Below are 22,458 nucleotides of genomic sequence, written 5' to 3' on the forward strand. Positions count from 1 at the left end.
GCTAGAACTGTCCTTCCTCCCTCCTGTTGACCCCACTGGGGAGATTTTCCTTCACTTCTTGTCCTGTGATGCCCGCACAAGAAATAAGTGTGCAGTCAGCAGGATAGGTAGGCACAGACACAAAAAAAAGTTCTTCCCTACTCTGTTCCCATTGGAGAAATTTCCCTTCACTTCACAGACAGAGAAAACAAAAAGTTTTGGTTAAAGCTTGACCATGGAAAACAGAAGGTCTGCTTTTTGCCAGACCCCTGCCCCATCAACACAAATGGCTTTAAAAAACTATTGACCAAGAAACGGTTCTCCATATAAAAACACCTGCCTCAGCCCTGGCTCTAAATGTGATGCCACGTACACACGATTGGTTCATCCGATGAGAACGGTCTGATGGACCGTTTTCATTGGTTAACCGATAAAGCTGACTGATGGTCAGTCGTGCCTACACACCATCGGTTAAAAAACAACGACGTGCTGAAAAAAATGAAGTTCAATACTTCCATGCATGCGTCGACTTGATTCTGAGCATGCGTGGATTTTTAACCCAATTTAATTTAATTTTTTTTTTTAATTTAAAACAAGTTGGCTTTTTTTTAACCTATGGATAAATAACCGATGGGGCCCACACATGATCGGTTTAGTCTGATTAAAACAGTCCATCAGACCGTTCTCATCGGTTTGACCGATCGTGTGTACACAGCATTAGTGTGGGTGATGTCACCATACTTCCTGGCAGAGCTGAGCTGGAGTGCATTCAGGCAAGATTGAGCACCCAATTATGCCGGCAGGTAAGGTGCCGTCATCCACGTCCATGAGAAGAACCGGAAATCTAAGATGAGGTATTTTGTGTTTTGGGGAACAGTTTGTTGACCAAAGACTTTTTAAAGCCATTTGTGGAGGTCATAGAGGGCTGGCAAAAAAAAGGGCCCTTCCATTTCAATGGAAAGTCTGCTTTAAAGGGTAACTCCACTCTTGTGAGAGAAAAAAAAATAGCAAATAAAAAAAATATACATATAGCGTTTACAATTGAGATTCAAGTCATATTATAATTGATGTTATTAAAAATGACCTTTCCTTTTTCATCTGCAGCCCTTTAATTTTCTGTTAAAAGCAATGCAATATGGCTATCTGGAGGCATTATATACACAGTTGGTGTACAGAACATCCGTAGAAATTTAATTTCCTGCTTGTGTGATTGGTTTACTGGTTTTCCCAGAAGTCTGCACTAATATACGAGTGGGATGTTTGGCCTCCCTTGCAACAAAAATGTAATTCTTGGTGAGATCAATGGGAAATCACGTCTAAAGCCTCATACACATGATCGGATATCTGATGGAATCTAATCCGATGGATTTTTTCGTCGGATATCCGATGAAGCTGACTTTTATCAGTCTTGCCCCCACACCATCAGTCAAAAATCCAACCATGCCAAAACGCGGTGACGTAAAACACAACGACGTGCTGAAAAAAATGAAGTTCAATGCTTCCAAGCATGCTTCCACTTGATTCTGAGCATGCGTGGATTTTTGACCGATGGACTTTCACACAGACGATCGTTTTTTTCTATCGTTTTTTTTTATCCATAGGAAAAATTTAACACATGTTCTATTTCTTTTCACCGATGGAAATCAAACCGATGGGGCCCACACACGATCGGTTTGTCTGATGAAAACAGTCTGTTTTCATCGGACAAACTGATTGTGTGTACAGGGCTTGAAAGGATGCAGACCTTGCCAATTTCCTCATTAGAGCCCTGCAGCTGATTGATAATCATAAAACCACTCCCTTACAATCAGCTATTTCTTTAGAACAACAGAAGGTAGAAATCTTCAAAAAAGTTTGTTACAATCCTTGCAATGTACAGTACATACAGTGCATCCCCCAGAGGATGTGTGTAAATGAGGTGGATGAGACATTAGGTGCCCAAAAAGATACATACTGAGTACCCCCTGCTAGGAGATTGCCTTAGATCACCTGTGTATAATATTGGCTAACTATTTGAAGTGGTTGTCATAGCCACCTGAGTTTTGGTAATACCTATTTCCCAAAGCTTGTTCGGCAGAAATATTTCATCATAAACATTAGATCACAGTCCATCCCCGTGAAATTTCTCCAGTGAGTTTTAAAGTAAAAAGTCTTAATGGAACAGATCAAAATACACAAAGAAAAATAAGTTACCAGTGGGACAATTAGGGTAGGCACTATAAATTAATAATTTCCAGTTTTTTAGTCATGGTTATCCTGTGCGTCATCATGGCTGCACTGTGGCCTTATTTCCATCCCTCTTGGCCTGAGCAAGCATTCCGGAAGTAACAATGTAGCGGAGCAGCCACTAGTCCCGCTGCCACGCTCAGCACAATGAAGAAAATGGCAGCCACCCAGAGGTTGTAAATATGAGCCTTCAGAAAACTGGGGCTTTCCGACGGGATCTTATTTGTCATGTTCAGCATGTAACCCAGAGTCCATCCGACGTCCGCATTGCCGGCCTAAGGATAACATCAAATTAAGACGTGTTTGCATAACCTGGATTGTTTCAGGTCAAATACATACTGTAACAGAACACTTACTGTAAAGTTACCTATACACAAGTAAAAGAATTATAGCATAAAAATGTGTGTTCATACCAGTGGGCTGTGAACAATTATGTCCTATGGGGACAACCCCAGTGCTGGGAAAATTTGCGATCGGTCCTAAAAGTTCAGGATGTCTTCAGATGTCAGAAGCAGCTGATATATACATAACGGTTCCCTGATCAGTTTTTGTCTGAATTTGAAAACAGTCCATTATTCTCTTAAAAATTACACATACAGGTGTTGAAGCATGAATTACCATGCATTGCGTTTCTGCAGCCCATTTATTGATGAATAGGCTGTCAACACACCACAGCGGCCAAGAAAATGCACGTAACCCTTAGGCAGAACACCACAATGTAAGTTGCAATGTTCTGGGGAGCACGTGGCGACACATGTTTTGACACTTTTTTCCACAACACAAACATCTTAATTAATGACCCCCAAACTTGAATTACTTTATGGTTGTTGGGATGGAGTAACAAAGTCTGATTGTGAAGAAAAAACATAAATGGTCACCTTTATTCTGAGAACAGAATGTTGGGAAGAGGCAATAAAAGAGAGCATTTGATCACCTTTTTATAAATACTTTAATTACTTATATAGAGAACTAAGTGGAAAAGTGTTAAATAGACACAGAAGGGAAACACAAGTTTAGACCTTTGCATATGGAAAGATGTTCAGTAGATAAGGGTGCTCTTAGAGGGGAGGAATAAAAAGTTAAGGACCTTTGCATATGGAAAGGGCCATTTAGTGGTATAGCTGTGAAATTGTGTAATACATTTGTGCAGGAAATGGATCTAGCAGATTAGGTAGACCGTTTTATAAAAAGGGCTGAGCATGTTTCTAAATGCACAAATATAATTGCTCATAACATCTGTTGGGAAAACATTGCAGGATGTTTATCTAGGGAGTTGTCTAGTTGCCTTAGGAGATCAGGAAATAATGTTTTCTCTGTTGCAGCAAATTGGACACAACTTTATAAGTTTTTGCCTTCTTTTCAATCAAATGTATATATTTTTTTAAACCAAGTGTGAGGGACATGTGTAATTAACCTAAATAGACAACTATGTAACAGTGTTGTCCCTGAAATTTACTATATTTGCCACTAGGGGTCAGGAAAGAACCATCTCCCTGATTGTAAAGGTTTTTTTCTCTTCTTTTAATACACATGCTTTACTTACTTGCTCTGCGCAATGGTTTTGCACAGAACAGATCCTCCGATTCTGGAGGTCCCCCGCTGACGTTCCTGGCTTCTCCTACATTCCAAGTGCCCCCATAGCAAACTTTTTTGCCATGGGATTACTCATGCAGGCTCGATTCTGAGAGGCACTGTGTGCATCTACTGACACACATAGTGCAGCTCAGCCCCGCCACGCTTCCTCATCACTGGACTTGATTGACAGTAGCAGGAACCCATGGGGTTGGGAGAGTGGAGAGAGACATTGCTCCCAGGCACAGCACTGGATTGAGATCAGGCTCTTAAAGTGTTATGCCGCGTACACATGATCAGTCCATCTGATGAGAACGGACCTACACACCATCGGTTAAAAAAACAATCGTGTCAGAACGCAGACGACATGCTGATTTCTGTCTGATGGTGTGTACAACCATCAGACAGAAATCTCCGGACGGACATGTCCGCTGAAAACGGTTCGGCGGACCGTTTTCAGCGGACTGTCCGTCCGTGTGTACGGGGCCTTACAGGTTATTTTTTTACTATATGCATGTACCATTAGAGAAGATCAGAGATGCAACAGGAAGTTAGTTGACCACGATACAGTATACAGCACTAATGAACGAATCTCTCGCTGTTTACTATACTTTACTATACTATATATGTATAGGTCTGGATGGGAAGGCCTTCTAAAGCCTCGTACACACGATCAGTCCATCCGATGAGAGCGGTCCGATGGACCGTCGTCGTCGGTTAACTGATGAAGCTGACTGATGGTCCGTTGCGCCTACACACAGTCGGTTAAAAAAACGATTGTGTCAGAACGCGGTGATGTAAAACACAACGACGTGCTGAAAAAAACTAAGTTCAATGCTTCCAAGCATGCGTCGACTTGATTCTGAGCATGCGTGGATTTTTAACCGATGGTCGTGCCTACTAACAATCGTTTTTTTTCTATGGGTTAGGAATCCATCGGTTAAATTTAAAACAAGTTGGCTTTTTTTTAACCGATGGTTAAATAACCGATGGCGCCCACACACGATCGGTTTTGACCGATGAAAACAGTCCATCAGACCATTCTCATCGGTTAAACGGATCGTGTGTACGTGGCATTAGAGTTCCACCCACATATTTGATTTATTTTTTTTCTAAACAAACTTACTATTGCAGATTGCATATTAAACAATTGTTACTTTTGTCTTTAGCGCTGCATTTCTGATAATGTTATTTAAATAAAACCTCTGATTCCGCCTTCTCGGTCATTCCCAAGCATATTCTTCCGGGATACGGCGCTGATGAATTCCCAGCATGCACTGCCCATTTTTGCGCATGCACAGTAAAAGTACATAGCGGCACAGGAAACTACACAGGTTTGCCATCACAACAGGTGGTGTCATCGGAAGTGCCCGCCTCAATGTGATGGTAATGACGATTCCTGCGTCACCTACGGTTTTGAAATACCGCAATTCTAGCCCACTGACTCCTGGGAAATGATGACACACATCTCCCAGAAGTAGTAGCAAGCAGAGGCACCGATGGAAATGACGTCAGGCACTTAGGTGAGGAAGGGGAAGATTAGAAGGGACCACGTAGCAACAGGCATTAAAAAGCAATAAAAAACAAAAATTGTCTAATGCCTCGTTTCCACTGAGCGGATCGGTTCGGTACGGTTCGGTGCGGTACACTTTTTTGGGTGTTTCCATTATGAAAGCGTGCCATAAAAGCGAACCGTACCCGACCATTCTGGGTCCTGCTTCAGATGTGGGGCCATAGAGAATGGTTCCATTAAGGCGGACCTACAAATACATCTCACTGATTGGTGGATGTGCTAGGCTTTTTTTCTAAACCTTGCATGGTCCCGGATGGTCCGATTTGCAGTGGAAATGCTCTGCAGAATAGACCGGACCATTCTAACCCGTTCCAATCTAAGCGACCCGAACCGATCCGCTCAGTGGAAACGAGGCACAAGTGTCGTTGGTTAGGTTATTTGCTGTATAGTAATGTAAAGTTATTTTTATGGGTGGAACTCCCCTTTACATTAAGGTAAAAAACAAAACAAAAAAAACTTTAGTCTTTATGACAACTTCAAGGCCAATGGCAATAATGTCACCAACAAACAGAAATAGGGTTAGGCTTACATTTCATTTACATGCATAGCATAGTATCTATATATAGATCCCCTAAGTTGACCTTGTTCTGCCATAAAAACTATAGGATGAAACAACCAGTTACTGATAATAGCTTATCACACTACACAGTAGATAGGATTCATAGAATCGATCATAGAATTGCATATCTGTAGGTACACGTATACGCACCTGGTTTGCAAAACGTATGTTATTCCACGACTCGCTGGTAAAGTTGTACCCATCCACCAGCAGAGTCAGTATGTACATTGCTGAGGTACAGTACTCCGACAGTCGTTTCTTGTTCTCACCGGGGAAACTAGCATTGAGCTTGAGACAACAGGAGTACATGGTTAGGACATAAAGGGTTAATTGTATTGGGCCAATTTATATGAAAGATGTCTCCCCCACTCAAATAATTTTTATAAATACAGCTGTTTCATATGGACCTTTTTTTTTTACATTGTCTAAATATTCTAGGCCAGGTTAGGAGTTGTAAACTATAATGTTCTCAATAAAACAAGTGATCTTAGTGGAGGGGCATTCTTTGCACTTCATTGGTCCTAGGCCTATGGGCTCCAATGACCCAGCTCTGTCTCTGAACCAATGTGCCATTCAATCAAATTCTACTGTACCTCTTTCCACTCGCGGGAGCAATAATTCCAGACAGAACTGTTGGCGATACTCAAGGGCTGCCCATAGGTCAGATTCAAGAAATTGAAGGTGTAATAGAAGGCAGAAAAAGCCTAAAGAAAATAACAGGGTGTGGTTAGACTTTCCTAGTAATACAAAAATAGTAGAAAACTAATTACGGAAAAAGCCTAGTGTTATACATTCCCTATACTGTAAGCTTCCTTTCATGTTTCAAATCCAGTAAAAAAAGTAAGATCAGCTTGAAATATTGACTGTCAAAAACACACTTGTACACTTATATGATTTCCAGCAGCACCACCCTTCTATGTAAAAAAAAATGTAGCTAACAGGGAAAACTTGTTCTTTTCGATGGAAATTCATATACCTGCACGCCACTGTAGTAAAAATTGGAATTTTCTAGTGTGATGCCGCGTACACACGGTTGTTTTTCGGCATGAAAAAAACCAACGTTTTTCAGCATGTCCAAAAAATGACATTTTTCCAACTTCATCATTAAAAACGATGTTGCCCACACACCATCGTTTTAAAAAAAATGATGAACAAAGCGCGGTGACGTACAACACGTACGACGGCACTCTAAAGGGGAAGTTCTATTCGCCTTTGGGCTGCTTTTAGCTGATTCCGTGTTAGTAAAAGACGATTCGCCCTTTTTTGTCTGTAACAGTGTGATGAATGTCCTTACTCCATTATGAATGGTAGTTTTACCAGCGCTCCCGTCTCATAACTTGCTTCTGAGCATGCGCGGGTTTAAAACGTCGTTTTAGCCCACACATGATCATTTTTTACAACCCGCAAAAATTACATTTTAAAAAACAACGTTAAAAAATGCAGCATGTTCGAATTTTTTTTGTCGTTTTTCAGAAGCCGAAAAACGATGTGAAGCCCACACACGATCATTTTAAATGCCGTTTTTAAAAACTTAATTTTTTTTCATGCCGAAAAACGACCGTGTGTACGCGGCATAACTACATGTTTTTGGGCTTGTGCTGATGAGCAAATGCAGCTTTCAGATGTATTCTTCCTGCATTTGAGATGACAAATTAACACAATTGTGCTATTAAAATCTCACAGTAGTACAAGTTGAAATGTGCCATCACACAAAACAGACAGATGTCCTGCTTTTTTGTCCTCTAGAAGTCTTCTACAGTTCCCAGTACCAATGACAAAGTTTAGGTATAAATCTTTGCACACAAGAACAGTGCTGGAACGAGCTCCTCCGGAACCCCCTAAGTGTTTCCCCAACCCCAAAGCTGAAGGCTTTCCTAGCAATAGTAATACAAAAATAAGGCTCTAATTGGCTTCAAAAAAGGGTGGACTCAGGGCGCAGAGCACTGCGCCCTGAGCCCACCCAGTTGTGATACAATAGCAAATTAATATTCACTATTGTCTTCCTGATTCTCCTCCCGGCTAATCGGGTCTCAGGGTCCCACTTGCTATTCAGCTGGGAGGAGACGCAAGGGCCCCGGCTCTTCTCTCGGCAAGCTGGGGTGAGGAGAAGCACTACCCTGGATCCTCACCATCTGCATCCTAAGGTAAGGCCTCTGTTTGCCGATCTCCCATCTGTCTCTCTTGGAGTGGGGCGGGGGGTGTTAGTCCGAGTGAGGGGGGCAGGGTTATTTGCCACCCCTTCCAAATTTTTAAGCACCAGCTGCCACTGTGTATATTAAAAGTGTCATGAAAATCCTTTAAATTGGATATAACTGGTGCATTACCCACAGATACATGTAGACGATGTCCTGGAGCAATCCTAAAACCAATTAGATCATTTTACACCTCTCGAATGGTATAGTAACCCCTAGAAAACCTTAATTCCTTTGTAAGACCAGGACAACCTAGGCCTTCAATCTCTAGAGCAGCCTTTTTCAACCTGGGTGCCTAGGCAAAATGTCTAGACAAATTGTCAACAAGCCAGTAAGTGGATCAAGCCTGCCTTTTTGTTACACAAAGCCTTGTGCAGCATTACAACCTTGGGCACTGTGTGGGCAAGACATTGTCAATAACCAATGATGTCATTAGTTAAGGAAGACTTTGGGTGCCTGCACAGCATCTTTATTTGCCCCTTTCAGCTCTATGGTCACATAAGGGAGAGAAATAAAGGGATACTAGAAATGCTAGAATACTAGTCAGTACCAGTTTGCAAATGTGGAGGAATAAATCACTACAAATGTTGGGTGGTCCACGTGTGTAGCTGTTGCTGCAAAATGTAGAAGTATTAGTTTTGTTTATATTATAGAATGTAGTGCCTTGAGATTGCACATAATTTTAAAGAATGCCTTGACATGAAAAAAGATTGAAAAACACTGCTCTATAGTATGAACTACTGTACTTTATAAATTTGTATACACTTGGTGGATGTGAAATAGTTAAAGCAATCTCATGGCTTATCTAGGCAACTCTACAGCCTCAGCCTCCTAATCACTTTTAGAGTAGTGAGAAGATCTGCCCCTGCCCACTGTGATTCCACGGCTCTCTTGTTCCTCCAGGGGGTTTGGGACAGAAGTAAATGGCCAGGATAGCTAAATATAAAGGAGATCAAGGAACATCTGTTCTCTAATCTCCTCTGTGATTCCCTAGCTGTAGCAGCCAATCAAGCACGATCTGTGCTTGATTAGCTGCATTAGAAGGCAGCAGAGACATTGGAGGTGATAGAAATAAAGTAAAAAATTCAAAATTCTAATTAAAACAGAAAAAATTCAAAAAGTATCCTCCCTGTGCATACACACAAATGCAAACATAAGTGTAGATCCAGAACTTGTTTGTAAACAGTTATTGCACCACAAGCATCTGTGAGTGAGAGCAATAATTCTAGGGCCATATTTTTTTGGTTAAAGTGGTTGTAAACCTTAAACTGATTTGCATTACCTACAGGTAAAAAATATTTAGGAATGTGTATCACCCCCTACCCCCCCCCCCCCCAATAATTACCTGAGCCTGTTTGCAATACAGTGCTGTTTGTCTGTAGCGGCTCTCTGCATCCAATTTGCATGTCAGGAGATTGTGACCGGCTCTCAATGGAGCTTATTCACACATCTCCGGAGTGGCTCCAGAGCCAATTGCACAGGAGTCCTGTGCGTCTTCTGGCCCATTTCAGGTCTGATTTCAGCCAAAGATTTGGACCAAAATCGGACCTGAAACGGTGAACAGGGACCACCAGACCGGTCACAAGTAAGCTAGCCCAGAGTTGGTTCTTTCGCCTCTAATTCGCTCACTTGGGGAACATTTCTTGGTTTGGTTGCTCACGTTTAAATCTTTAAGTCCTGCATTGTGTTATATTGATGGGCCTGTTGGTGTTTTGGTAATTGAAAGACTCAGCCAATTGTTTTCTTTTGCCTGTTTTGCCATGTCTGTGAAATTAATACAAGTTAAACATTTATCTTATCAGTGTGTATGTGTTTATCCTTTGTGTGACAGCCAGGGAGTCCCCTGGCCAAGGTATTATGGTGGTGTCAGCAGGGGAAACACTCTGCTCAGGGCTCAGTAGTAAACAGGGTACCCAGAATACTCAGCGGCTGCTGAGGGGGTAGCGCTCCACAGCTATGAAACCCTGACCAGACAAAAATATTAGACCACTGCTCCACTGACTTCATTGAAGCCAAAAATTAAATTTAGCCTAGCAGCCTATAGAGGAGAGCACTACAACTGTATCTTTTCCTTTAGAATATACTTGTTCTAAAAAATTTAAAACAATCAATAAAACCAAATTGAAATATAAATATAACTTCTTATGGCTTTGTCTGAACAAACAGCTGCTACAGAGCTTTCTCTTTAGAACCCTTTGCCATGGGTACACCCTGTATTAAACATTCGTAAAATAAAGATTTTTATAAATAGTATTAAAGCGGGAGTTCACCCTAAAAAAATGTTTTAAGATTAGATTCATGCTCATTTTGTCTAGGGGAATCGGCTATTTTTTTATAAAATAGATGCGACCGTCGGAAGCCTGTCGGAAGGCTGTCAATCAAGAAGAAACGCCCAGTCCCGCAGCCCATACCTGGAAGCGGCGGAGAAGATCGCTCTCTAAAACGGTAAGTACTGCTTCGTTTTTAAAAAAACTAGCCGATTCCCCTAGACAAAATGAGCATGAATCTAATCTTAAAAATTGTAATTTCCGGGTGAACCTCCACTTTAATAGCATACTAGTAATAAATTAAGAAATAATATCAGATATAATAGATCAGCTTAAAAAGCATATATACAAAAATAAAGAAAACATTTTTTACTTACATAGAACTTTCCATGTACAGATGGTTGGTAGATGCCATTAAAAGAGCATGATTTATAGGAACATGCAGAAAAGTTGAAAATATTCTTTATGGCCATCTGACACACATAAGGATCTCCTGTACCCTCCACGGTAACGTTGGCTCCCATGTGACCTGGAGATGTTGACACACAGGGACTATTGTAGACGGAGGAAAGGGTGACGATTGCATTGTATCCTTTTGGGTAGCAAGGATGCTTGACATTCCCGCTGCTCGTATTCTAAATAATACAAAAAAATACACCATTTTGGCTTTTATTTTAGATGTAAAGGTCGACAAAATCACCCTAATTTGTAAAAACAGCTTTTTAAAGCAAACATTCTACATTCAAAGCAACAGGTTTCTTTAGGTATATGTCCGACATTCAGTGGTGTAACTAAGATATCGAATATCCAGGGGCGATCATTTTGGACACAATTCCTCCCACCCAAAATGTTTTCAAGTAACAAAGTGGTCCGCTACGTGGCGATTTGTGGGTGTGGTCAAATTATGTTACCAGTAGGAGGGGCTTAAAGGGCATGGTTAAACAAAACCTGAGCCCGCTTCCCCTATACACAGCACACACATGCCACAGTTCTTATACCCCTCTTCCCAAAGTCCATATCCCCCACTGTAAAGATCTCCTCTAACATCCCTAAATTCTCCTCCCAACCCACTTTCCCAGCAAAGATCTCTCAGTATAGTTTGACCCAAACACACCATTTAGTACAGATGCCCCTCCCCCAGTACAGTCCCTCAAGATAGTCGTATCCTGTTACAGACACCTCTCCCCTGTTCAAACACACCTCCTCAGGACAGTCACACCCCACCCTCTCCTGCCCAAAACAGTCCTTCCAGGATAGCTACCCCTTCCAAGCACAGACCCGTCAGTGCAAAGCCAAGACCAACCCCCCTCACCCCCCCCCCAAATGTATTCACTGAACCAGATAAAGTTTAGTGTGAGGGAAGTCCTTCTCTCAGCTCTGCCATATGACCAGAGTAGGGAAGGAGGCTTCCCCTCACTCAGAACTACCGCAGTCAGGTAAGCAATGGGTGGCAACTTGCTGGGAATGCTGTGGCCACCTAACAGCACCTGTTACAGGCTGCTGTTTACGGCCTATTTGGTATGCCACCACGGCTATCCATTAGCATTTATTCACCTTCCCCCAGAGTCTTATTTAGTCGCTGGGAGTTAAGGAAATGCTTAGTACCTTCCGGTATGGAAGAGCATGTTGTGATAGACTCACCCAGGACAGAGGCTTTTGGAGGGGACTGAATGCTAACCTCTTGCCAACTGACTATGTTTGTTTGTCAACCTTTGTTTCAGCTCTCCATGCCCTCTTATGTCTAAGTAACCCTGTGTCTATTAGGGGCACAGGGTGACCAAGAAAATGGAACAGTAATATTTATCCACAATATCTCCCAGGAAATATACAAATACTATTCCTGGTTTATTTGATTCTTAACTATACATGTTTATGAAAGAGCTGATCACATTGGCCTCTGTACAATGTAGGAGATGGATAGTCTGTTACTGATGGGCTCCCATTATTGTGAGAAGGTGTCCTGTGTTTATACTTAATGTGGATTGTGTCTTCTGAGCTAGGAGACAGCAAGGCTGACCTGAAAGGTCAAACCTCTGAGTCACCTAGGCTGGTTAAATGATGAGTTAATTAGCTCATGTTAATTTATGTTTCTGGTTACAGTTTGTATTGTTAGGGTAATATGATCAGATGGGGGACCTCAGGAGTATAAAAGACTGTATTATTGTTCTAATAAACAGTTCTATTTCTGGTGTACTCCAAAACTGGTGTTGCCTGGTGTAACGGGAGTCACTTTTGGGCACAGATTGAGCCAGGAAATAATGCACACATGTTGGATTGCTTTAACCTGGGTCTGTAATCCACAATATATTCAAGAATGTCTGGAAGAACTATTTAGAGGTTGTTGATTCTGAACCCAACAGGTCAATTGAAAGAGTGACTCATTCAATGTGGGAACATAGACTGTTAAGGTGTTAATGTTGTCTGCTACTGGGATGTAAATTAACCTTAGTATGGCTCCTAAAGACCTTTCATGGTGTTATGCTAATTGACACTGTATTGTGTGAATTTCTATTGGTAATAGATGTGAGTTAGCACAGTCTAAAGTTCAGATGTCTGACTTGTCAGCTGTAGTCAATTAGCTCATGTAGATTATCTCGGAGTCAGAATATCTGTCTACTAAAAGATGTGTATTGTGGGGGGCTCGTTAGTAACCATTGTATGATGTTGTGGGTGGAGTGTGTCATTGTCCATTTGATTACTGCAAGTATGTTTTTTGGTGTATATAAGAGTCTGCCTTCTCAATAAAGTTTGTCTATTCATTTGAACCAGAGAACAGAGCTGTGTGTCTCGTTTCTGGGGGAAATCCGTATAGGTCGTGGTCGCCGGATTGTGGAGTGTCGATAAGCTGTCTTGGAATATCTTAAACGGTGTTAATCCCTGTCCCATTTGGGGTTCCGTTACACCTGGTTCTTGGGGTAACTTAACCAGATTCACTGGTCTCATGTTCCAGAGCTTAGGAAGCGATATACTGACAGAATCACACATGTCACTCACACCATGTGGCAATTCACTGTTGTATGGTGTAGGGAGAGAAAAAAAAGGACAGTTTTGTATAACCTCAGATTCACTTACAGAGATAATTTTTTTCGTTCCCAACAGTTGAATAAATTGGTTGGGGAGTGAAGGGAAAAGGAATATGTGCATCTGAGGAGGGGTGGGGCATTAATGTGAACCTGTGGTTTTGGCTTGCATGATCATGGCACTGGTTATCCAAAGGAATTTCTTAAAACTCCTTTTCAAGCTCATGGTCAATTAACTATGTGACAATAGAGGACAAATACAACTTTTAGGCTGTGTGAATTGGCTGTGAGTTTTCCTGCATCCAATTTGCATGACAGATTGTTACCGGCTCTCTATTGAGCTGGTTCACACATCTCCGGGGCGGCTGCGGAGCACATTGCACAGGGGTCCTGTGCGTCTTCTGGTCCATTTCAGGCAAATATTTGGGCCCGTCTCGTCCCTGAAATGGAGAACAGGGATGCTCCCGACCCCTGCTGTCAGCCGCATCCGTATTTAGTGAGAACCCAGCCTTAATGCAAACCTTTCACAGAGTCAGCAACTCAAAATGAGCATGTGATAAAAAAAAATGCCAGATGTTACTATGAGTGAAAACTGTACATACAAATAATCGGTACATCCAAATTAAATTCAAAATAAATCTGAATCCAACAACAAAATTGGAATCTAAATAAGTTTACCAGTTCTTAGATGTGGATACTACATTTGTTTTTAATTTTTCGGGCTAAGTATGATCAGCAAGTGCATAAAAATACCAGTTGATCCTGCCAGAAATTCAGTGATCTAGCCACCTCCTGTGAATTAAACAAATATCAAACCATGATATCAGTTTTCTTAGGAAGCTTTGGTACTCTATAGAACACCTCCCCATTTATGCAATATAGGTGAGGACAAGGAGAGGCGTTTGTAGTCCAAATTAGCAGAGAAGCCTAGGGTGACAATGCTGCTCCTCCATAGATACAGTACAGCAAATGAGCACAGTTATTCTAGAACAGGAAGTTAGTTACTAGCAAGATCACCAAGTGAAAATTAAAAAAGGCTGAAAAATGAAGACAAATACAGCCATCACATTGAAAGGCAGGTAAGCTGTAATATATTACATTTTTGTTTTTCAGTTTATATACTGTTAGCTGCAATTCTTCGCTTTTCCTGTAAATTCAAGCTAGCCCCCCCCACCTTTGAAGTTTTCTTGGTGGGTGGCTTCACTGACAATTGAGGAATCTTAGATCATCATAATGTTGCTCAAGTATAAACGATATAATCACCCTATGATTTTAGAATATTGGGCATATTTTACATGAATATACACATTTCCCACCTCTATGAGGTATACAAGGAGTCTCTTCAGCGCCTGGTCCTGGCCATAGCAGAGGTAGCTGTGTGTGTAAATAGTGTAATCAAAACCATAGAGTCTGAAAAACATCTCCGTGCTATTGTCTTCAATGTCCCCGAATGGATGAAAAGTCATTTGGGTAGAAGCTCCTCCAAGGTCCATGGCTCCAAACAGCTGGGCTTGCTGGGGATGTATCCAGCTGTTTACGTATGAATGCTGGATCCAAAGGTACAAAGGGTAATACAAGTAAAGAGTAACAAAAAAGGTTAATTAATAGAGATTTTTTAAATACCTTCATTAAAATACATTAAGACACAGGAAAATAACCCATAATATGTATCAGGGGTGTCAAACTCAATTTCATTGTGGGCCGCATCAGCATTATGATGGCCCTCAAAAGGGCCGGTTGTATCTGTAAGATTAGATGTCCAGCGCATCTCCTGCCCTTATATTAGATGTCAAGAGCCACCCCACCATCAGAAGTTGAGCCCCCCACTCTCCCCTACATCACAGTGCACCCCCCTTTCCTTATGCTGCTGCTGGGAAGAAGCTGGATGCATTGCTTGAAAGCAGAAAGTAGGTGTCTGGAAGAGGACTAGAAGAGGGCTGGAGCTCTCCTGCAGCTGCAGGAGAGGTGCGAGGACCACATGAAATGGCCTGGAGGACCTTGTGTTTGACACCTGTGATGTATAAATTTAAAATTTGCTAACGTTTCCCTTTACATTTTTTTTATATATATTTTATTATGTATTATTTTTTGTTTTTTGTTTTACTTCTTTTGAATTATATGATAGACTGCATATTAATATTTTGTATTAGCTCTACACAAGCTCTTTGCAAGTACTGTTTTTCTAATGTAAAATTACTTCCTGTTAATTTTTTGCTCTATCCAAAAAAAAAAAGAAGAAAGTTTTGCCTATAGTTTTACTTCGCTGTGTTCAGATTTTTTTTGAGAAACCACCTCCCGCCAGCCGTATAGCATAATGATGGTGGGCATGATCCCCTCTCGTTCTGGGGCAAAGTAATTTGATGTCATCGCTGTTCTCGCACGTCAATCGCTGTCGCGCTGTGCTCCTAGGATGCGGCTCGACCACGATCATGGTAAAGACCCGTTGACACCGCTATTTTCCGATGTGATCAGCTGTATCCAATCACAGCCGGTCACATGTAAATACGGAAGTGCTATTTATCGGCTCTTTTCTCCTTACAGTGACAGAGTGTGAGACGAGGAGAGCCGATCAGTGGCATCTTCTCATAGAGGAGACTGTACAGATAATCAGGGCACTGATGATCAGTACCCTGATAGTCAGTGCAGCCCTAGCAGTGCCCAGAAGTGACACCATTTTGTGTACATGAGTGACACCAATCAATGCCTATCGGTGAAACAATTAGTGCCCATCAGTGACACCAATCAGTGCTGTCTAGTGCCTGCTCATCAGTGCACATCAGTGCCACCCATCCGTGCCGCCTATCATTGTCCATCAGTGCCGCCTAAGCCAATGTGGCACCAAAAGTCTGCAAGCTTATTGGAGTTATGATAAGTGACTATATACAAGATTTCAGTTATGAAAACAGTATCATTAGCAGTAATCAGCATGGATTCATGAAGAATCACTCACTCTTGCCAGACCAATCAATTAACCTTTTATGAAGAAGTGAACTGCCATCTAGATAAAGGAAGGGCCGTAGATGTGGTGTATCTGGATTTTAAAAAGGCATTATATACAGTTCCCCATAAACGATCACTGTACAAACTAAGGTTTGTCGACATGGAACATATGGTGAGTACATGGCAACTGGCCACAGGGGCGAGTTCAATAGGTGGTGATAAATGGGTAGTACTTACAATGGTCTGGTGTGGAAAGTGGGGTCCCCCAGAGTTCTGTCCTGCGACCAATCCTTTTTAAATTATTCATAAATGATCTGGAGGATGGGATAAACAGCTCAATCCCAGTATTTGCGGAGGATACTAAGCTAAGCAGGGCAATAACTTCTACGCAGGATGTGGAAACCTTGCAAGAAGATCTAAACAAATGAATGAGGTGGGCAACTACATGGCAAATGAGGTTTAATGTTGAAAAAATGTAAAGTTAGGCCGCGTACACACGATCGGTTAAAACCAATGAAAACGGACTGAAGGACCTTTTCCTCGGTCCAAACCGATCGTGTGTGGGCCCCATAGGTCAGTTAACCTTCGGTCAAAAAAATGAGAACTTGCTTTAAAATTTAACCGATGGACGCCTAACCGATAGGTCAAAACCCGATCGTTAGTATGCAAAAGCATCGGTTAAAAACCCGTGCATGCTCAGAATCAAGTCGACGCATGCTTGGAAGCATTGAACTTTGTTTTTTTCAGCACGTCGTTGTGTTTTACGTCACCACGTTCTGACATGATCGTTTTTTTAACCGATGGTGTGCAGGCGCGACGGACCATCAGTCAGGTTCATCGGTTAACCGATGACAACAGTCCTTCGGACCGTTCTCATTGGATGGACTGATCGTGTGTACGCGGCCTAATGCATTTGGGTGCCAATAATGCAATTTACTCACTAGGGGGGGAGAACCTCTGGGGGAATTGAGGATGGAAAAGAACCTGGGGGTCCTAGTAGATGACAGGCTCAGCAATGGCATGCAATGCCAAGCTGCTGCAAGCAAAGCCAACAGAATATTGGCATGCATTAAAAAGGAGATTCACTCCAGATTGATAATTCTCCCACTCTACAAGACTCTGGTCTGGCCGCACCTGGAGTATGCTGTCCAGTTCTGGGCACCAGTCCTCAGGAAGGATGTACTGGAAATGGAGCGAGTACAGAGAAGGGCAACGAAGCTAATTAATTGACTGGAGGATCTTAGCTATGTGGAAAAACTACAAGCATTGAACTTATTCTCCTTGGAGAGGAGATGCTTGAGAGGGGATATGATCAGGGCAGGACTTAGGGTGGTGGGGGCCCCTGGGCTTGAGTGTTGAAGGGGCCCCCTGGAGCCGAGAATTGGGGGGGATCGAAGTTGTTGAGCGGGGGGGGGGCGAATTGAAGTTGTTGAGCGGGGGGGGTGCGCATTAAAGTTGTTGAGCGGGGGGGGGAGCGCATTAAAGTTGTTGAGCAGGGGGGATTTTGCAGTTTTTGAGGGGGGGAGTGCCTCTCACCTGTGCCAACAGCCGGGGCCACAGACTGTCATTAGCCCGGCTGTCGGCTTTCTTCCCTTCAGCAGCCACAGTCCTCCACACACCACTCCGGTTCCTCCTGCTTCCGTGCTGCCTCCTCTTGCAGTGCGGGAAAATTAACCCTTTTGCGGGATTGCGGGAAGAAGCTGTCTGTGCGGGAAAGTCCCGCAGAATCCGTGCGTGTTGGGAGGTATGCGCAGGGCCGCCATCAGGAATTTTGGGGTCCCTTGCACAGCTTAAGGCATGGGCCCCCTGAAGCAGAGAACCTAGGGGGGGTGGGGGTGCTGCCGCCTGAAATTGAGAAGCGTGGGGGCTGCCGCAAATTGAGAAGCGGGGGGGCATTTACAAAAAAAAGAAGAAATAAAGAAGAAAACAAATATATATAAATATATGTAGCCATCCGGGGCCCTGGGGACCTCTGGGCCTTTTAATAAAAATAAAAAATAAACCTCTGGGCCCTTTAATAATAAAAAAAAAACATTTATAAAAAATACATAAAAAAAGGGAGTTTGCCAAACCCGGGGGCCCTGGGAACCTCTGGGCCTTTTAATAAAAAATAAACAAAAATAAAAAAATAAAATAAAAAAAGGGGGGGTTGCCACATGGGGCCCTGGGGACCTCTGAGCCCTTTAATAAAAAAAAAAATATATATATATATATATATATATATATATATATATATTAAAAAAAAATTTAATATATATATAATTTTTTTTTTTTTTTACAAAAAATAAATAAAAAAAAGGGGGGTTGCCGTCCGGGGCCCTGGAGACCACTGGGCCCTTTAATAATAATAATAAAATATATATATATATATATATATATATATATATATATATATATATATATATATATATATATATTATATTATATATATAAAAATAAAAAATATATAAAAAAACATTTTTTTACAAAAAATAAATAAAAAAAAGGGGGGTTGCCGTCCGGGGCCCTGGGGGCCTCCGGACCCCTAAAAAAAAAAAAAAAAAAAAATTTTTTTTTTTTTTTAAAGGGGGCCCCCTATTGGGTGGGGCCCCTGGGCTTGAGCCCAGTCAAGGCCAATGGTAAGTCCGGCCCTGGATATGATATCAATGTACATATACTGTACTGATAACCCCCACAATAGGGATAAAACTTTTCAGTGAAAGGACATGTGGCCATTCACTAAAAGTAGAAAAGAAGCGGTTTAAACTTAAACTGCGTAGAGGGTTCTTTGTAAGAGCGGTAAGGATGTGCAATGCTATTCCACAAGCAGTGGTATTAGCGGGGAGCGGGGTACCTTAACAACCACAACATATGCAGGACTGGATGGACTTGTGCCTTTTTAAACCTCTCCAACTATGTAACTATGTAATCAGTGCCCATCAGCGCAGCCCCATCAGCACACATCAGTGAAAGAAAAAAAATACTTGTTTACAACATTTTCTGACAGAAACTAAGAAAACTTTGTTTTTTTAATTTTTTTCACAATTTTCATTTTTTTTTGCTAAAAAAACAGTATTGTTTAACCACTTCCCATCCCAGTCATTGTCAAATGACGTCCACAGGAGGGATCTCCCATCCTGGGCGGGCGTCATATGACGCCCTTGGCTTCCCGGCCATCTAGGGGGCACCGCCGGGCACCCCTGATTGCCCGATAACAGAGCAGGTCCGGGAATCTATGGGTGTAAACCCACAGATCCACTTACTGTCAGTGGAGAGGAGACCGATGGTGTGTTCCCTGTACAGAAGAACACTGATCGGTCTCCTCCCCTTGTGAGTTCCCTCCCCCTACAGTTAGAATCACTCCCTAGGTAACACATTTAATCCCCAGTAACATATATACAGTAATCAATGCATTTTTATAGCACTAATCACTGTATAAATGTGAATGGTCCCAAAATAGTGTCAAAAGTTCCCTATATCTCCGCTGCAATGTCACAGTCAAGATAAAAATTGCAGATTGCTGCCATTACTAGTAAAAAAAAAAAAAAGCCCTAAATCTATCCCCTATTTTGTAGACGCTATAACTTTTGCGCAAACCAATCAATATACGCTTATTGCTTTTTTTTTTCCAAAAATATGTAGAAGAATTTATATATCGGCCTAAACTGAGGGAAAAAAAATAAAAAATTGGGATATTTATTATAGCAAAAAGGCCTGGTCAGGAAGGGGGTGAAAGTGCCCTATATTGAAGCGGTTAATGTCACTTTAATTTGACAGCCACACATAGGCCTAAGCAGGGCCATCTTAATAGCATCATGGCCCCCTGGGCAAAGTAATACATTGGGGCCCATACCAGTCTGCCCCACATTTACGCACCTACTCTCAAGAATTAAAGTTTAAATAGTTGATAGAATTAAACATATATATATATATATATTATTACTTTAAATAAAATTGATTTTAAACAATAAGAAAACATGTCATAAATCAAAGACTAAATCAACACAAAGAGCACAGGGGGAGGCAGAAGGACATCAAGAGGGCAAGTTCTGGGACGCTGCTTGGGACACCCTGGTAAAACTTTGTAAAATCCACGAATATCCTAGCAGATATGGGACAGTTGGCAAGTATGATGTAATTCAAGATTATCATGGGGCCCCCATGCACCTGGGGCCCCTGGGCAGTGCCCACGTGTGCCCAGGCATTAAGACAGCCCTGGGCCTAAGAAAAGATGGAAGGAGTTGAAGACTTCTCTACTGACCTGTATGAAGGTATCCAGAAGGTAGTTCACAGTGATCCAGCCAAATGACCCTTCCTCCATGCCATTTAGTATCCTTGCTCCCTGGAAATCCACTGGATAGAGCCTGAGAGTTTTTGACACTGCGTCAAGGATGAGATGAGTTTTGGTCTCATTCTGCAGACTGCAAAAATAGATTTAGGCTATACATGAACAACTTATCTGGCTTGTGTTTTAGATCTTTGTAGAAATATAACGATTTCCAGCTCATGTTTTTACCCATAATTATTAATGTTTGGATACAGTTTGAACCTCAGCTCTCACTCGGCACTGGCAGTCACACAGACACACACAGTCCTGCCTCCGCCATAGGCATTGGACCAGCTCCTGTGATAGACAGAACACTGGTCCAATGCCAGTGGCGGAGGCGGGACTGTGTGTGTAACGTGAGAGCCGAACAGGAGATGACGGCTCGTGAATTCCGGCTGTTCGGCTGTCACTCCCCAGTCACACACACACAGTCCCGCCATCGGCACTGGACCAGCTCCTGTGATATACAGAACACTGGTCCAATGCCAGTGGTGGAGGCGGGACTGTGTGTGCGACGTGAGAGCTGAGTGAGAGCCGAACAGGAGATGACGGCTCGTGAATTCTGTCTGTGTTCGTCCTCCTTCTTACCTTCCAAGGTAAACTATCGTTGTATAACACGCACCCGCGGTTTGCCCCCTCTTTTCAGGGGAAAAAGAGCGTGTTATACGCCGATAAATACGGTGTATATATATATTAGCAGACGCCCTGGGGAATAAAATGGTGGTCTTTGCACACCGTAATGTCACACGGTGAGTAAAAAATACACCAACATGCCACGCCTCAAAATTGCGCAAACTTGTGGAATGGCGCCAAACTTCAGTACATAAAAATCTCCATAGGTGACACTTTAAATTTCTTTACAGGTTACATGTTTAGAGTTATGGAGGAAGTCTAGTGCTAGAATTATTGCTCTTGCTCTAACTTTCGATAGCCCACATGTGTGGTTTGATCGCTGTTTACACACGCTAAAACAAGTCCTAATGCTGGTTAAATGAATACGTAACTTGTGAATATGTAACCTGTGTGTATACTAGCCTGTGTGTCACCAGCCACTGACCTTACTGTGTGTTTCTGCTGTAGAGCTCAATAACTCAACAAATCCTAAGACAGAACTCCAGCCAAAAACAAGATAAATATGAATAGCCCATTAAAAGATTTTTTTTTTATGTCGAAATCCGCTTTGGATTCAATCCAGAGATTTCCACTGCATTACTTTGTTTCTGCTACCAAATGTCTTCAGTCTGATGGCCAGTATCATACAACCCACTTCCTGTGAACCCAGGTCATCTTGGATCCATTAAATTCCGAAACAACCCTTTACACTAATACTAGTGCAAATTAAAGTACTAACATTGACTGCACCGACCAAATACATTTAAAGCAGAACTAAGCTTATCAACATTAATCATTTAAACCTTATGCTGCTTGCATTAGAAAATATATAGGAAGGTATATTAACATTAATTGTTTAAACTTTTTTTTTTGTTATATTTTTTTCCCGTTGGTTTCTGGTCTAGGCCAAAATGTCATACATCACAGGAGAATTCATGAACATTTTGTTTTTCTTTCATCTGGAGAAGGGGCTCATCTGGATGAGCTATGCACATCCTTCTGCCTGCATGCCTGAGCTAAGGGCAGATAGATTTCAGGGAGAAAAATGATACATGATTCATCTAACCTTACTCAAGATGGCCGCAGCTAGAAATGCTAGGAGTGGTTTTTAAAGTGATTTCTCAAAAAATAGCAAAAAAAAAACAAAAAACATTGGGATATGAATGTATGGGCAAGGAAGAAGAAGAAGAAGAAGAAGAAGAAGAAGAAGAA

At 41.9% G+C, this 22,458-nt stretch overlaps 1 protein-coding gene across 2 annotated transcripts in view; it reads right to left on the bottom strand.

The window, feature by feature from the left end:
• Nucleotides 1–1,688: 1,688 nt before the first annotated feature.
• The window catches only part of LOC120914061 (ectonucleoside triphosphate diphosphohydrolase 8-like), a 73,515-nt gene continuing 52,745 nt past the window's right edge, over nucleotides 1,689–22,458 (bottom strand). For both annotated transcript variants that reach the window (XM_040324504.1, XM_040324505.1), the window contains 6 exons: nucleotides 20,569–20,728; nucleotides 14,705–14,935; nucleotides 10,746–11,003; nucleotides 6,503–6,613; nucleotides 6,060–6,197; nucleotides 1,689–2,480 (listed from right to left, as the gene is read on the bottom strand). In XM_040324504.1, coding sequence (XP_040180438.1) covers nucleotides 2,265–2,480; nucleotides 6,060–6,197; nucleotides 6,503–6,613; nucleotides 10,746–11,003; nucleotides 14,705–14,935; nucleotides 20,569–20,728 — 1,114 coding nt within the window. In that variant the 3' untranslated portion in view covers nucleotides 1,689–2,264. The remainder of the gene's footprint in view (nucleotides 2,481–6,059; nucleotides 6,198–6,502; nucleotides 6,614–10,745; nucleotides 11,004–14,704; nucleotides 14,936–20,568; nucleotides 20,729–22,458) is intronic.

This window comes from Rana temporaria, chromosome 9 (genome assembly GCF_905171775.1).
Source record: "Rana temporaria chromosome 9, aRanTem1.1, whole genome shotgun sequence".
In the NCBI taxonomy this organism is placed as follows: domain Eukaryota; kingdom Metazoa; phylum Chordata; class Amphibia; order Anura; family Ranidae; genus Rana; species Rana temporaria.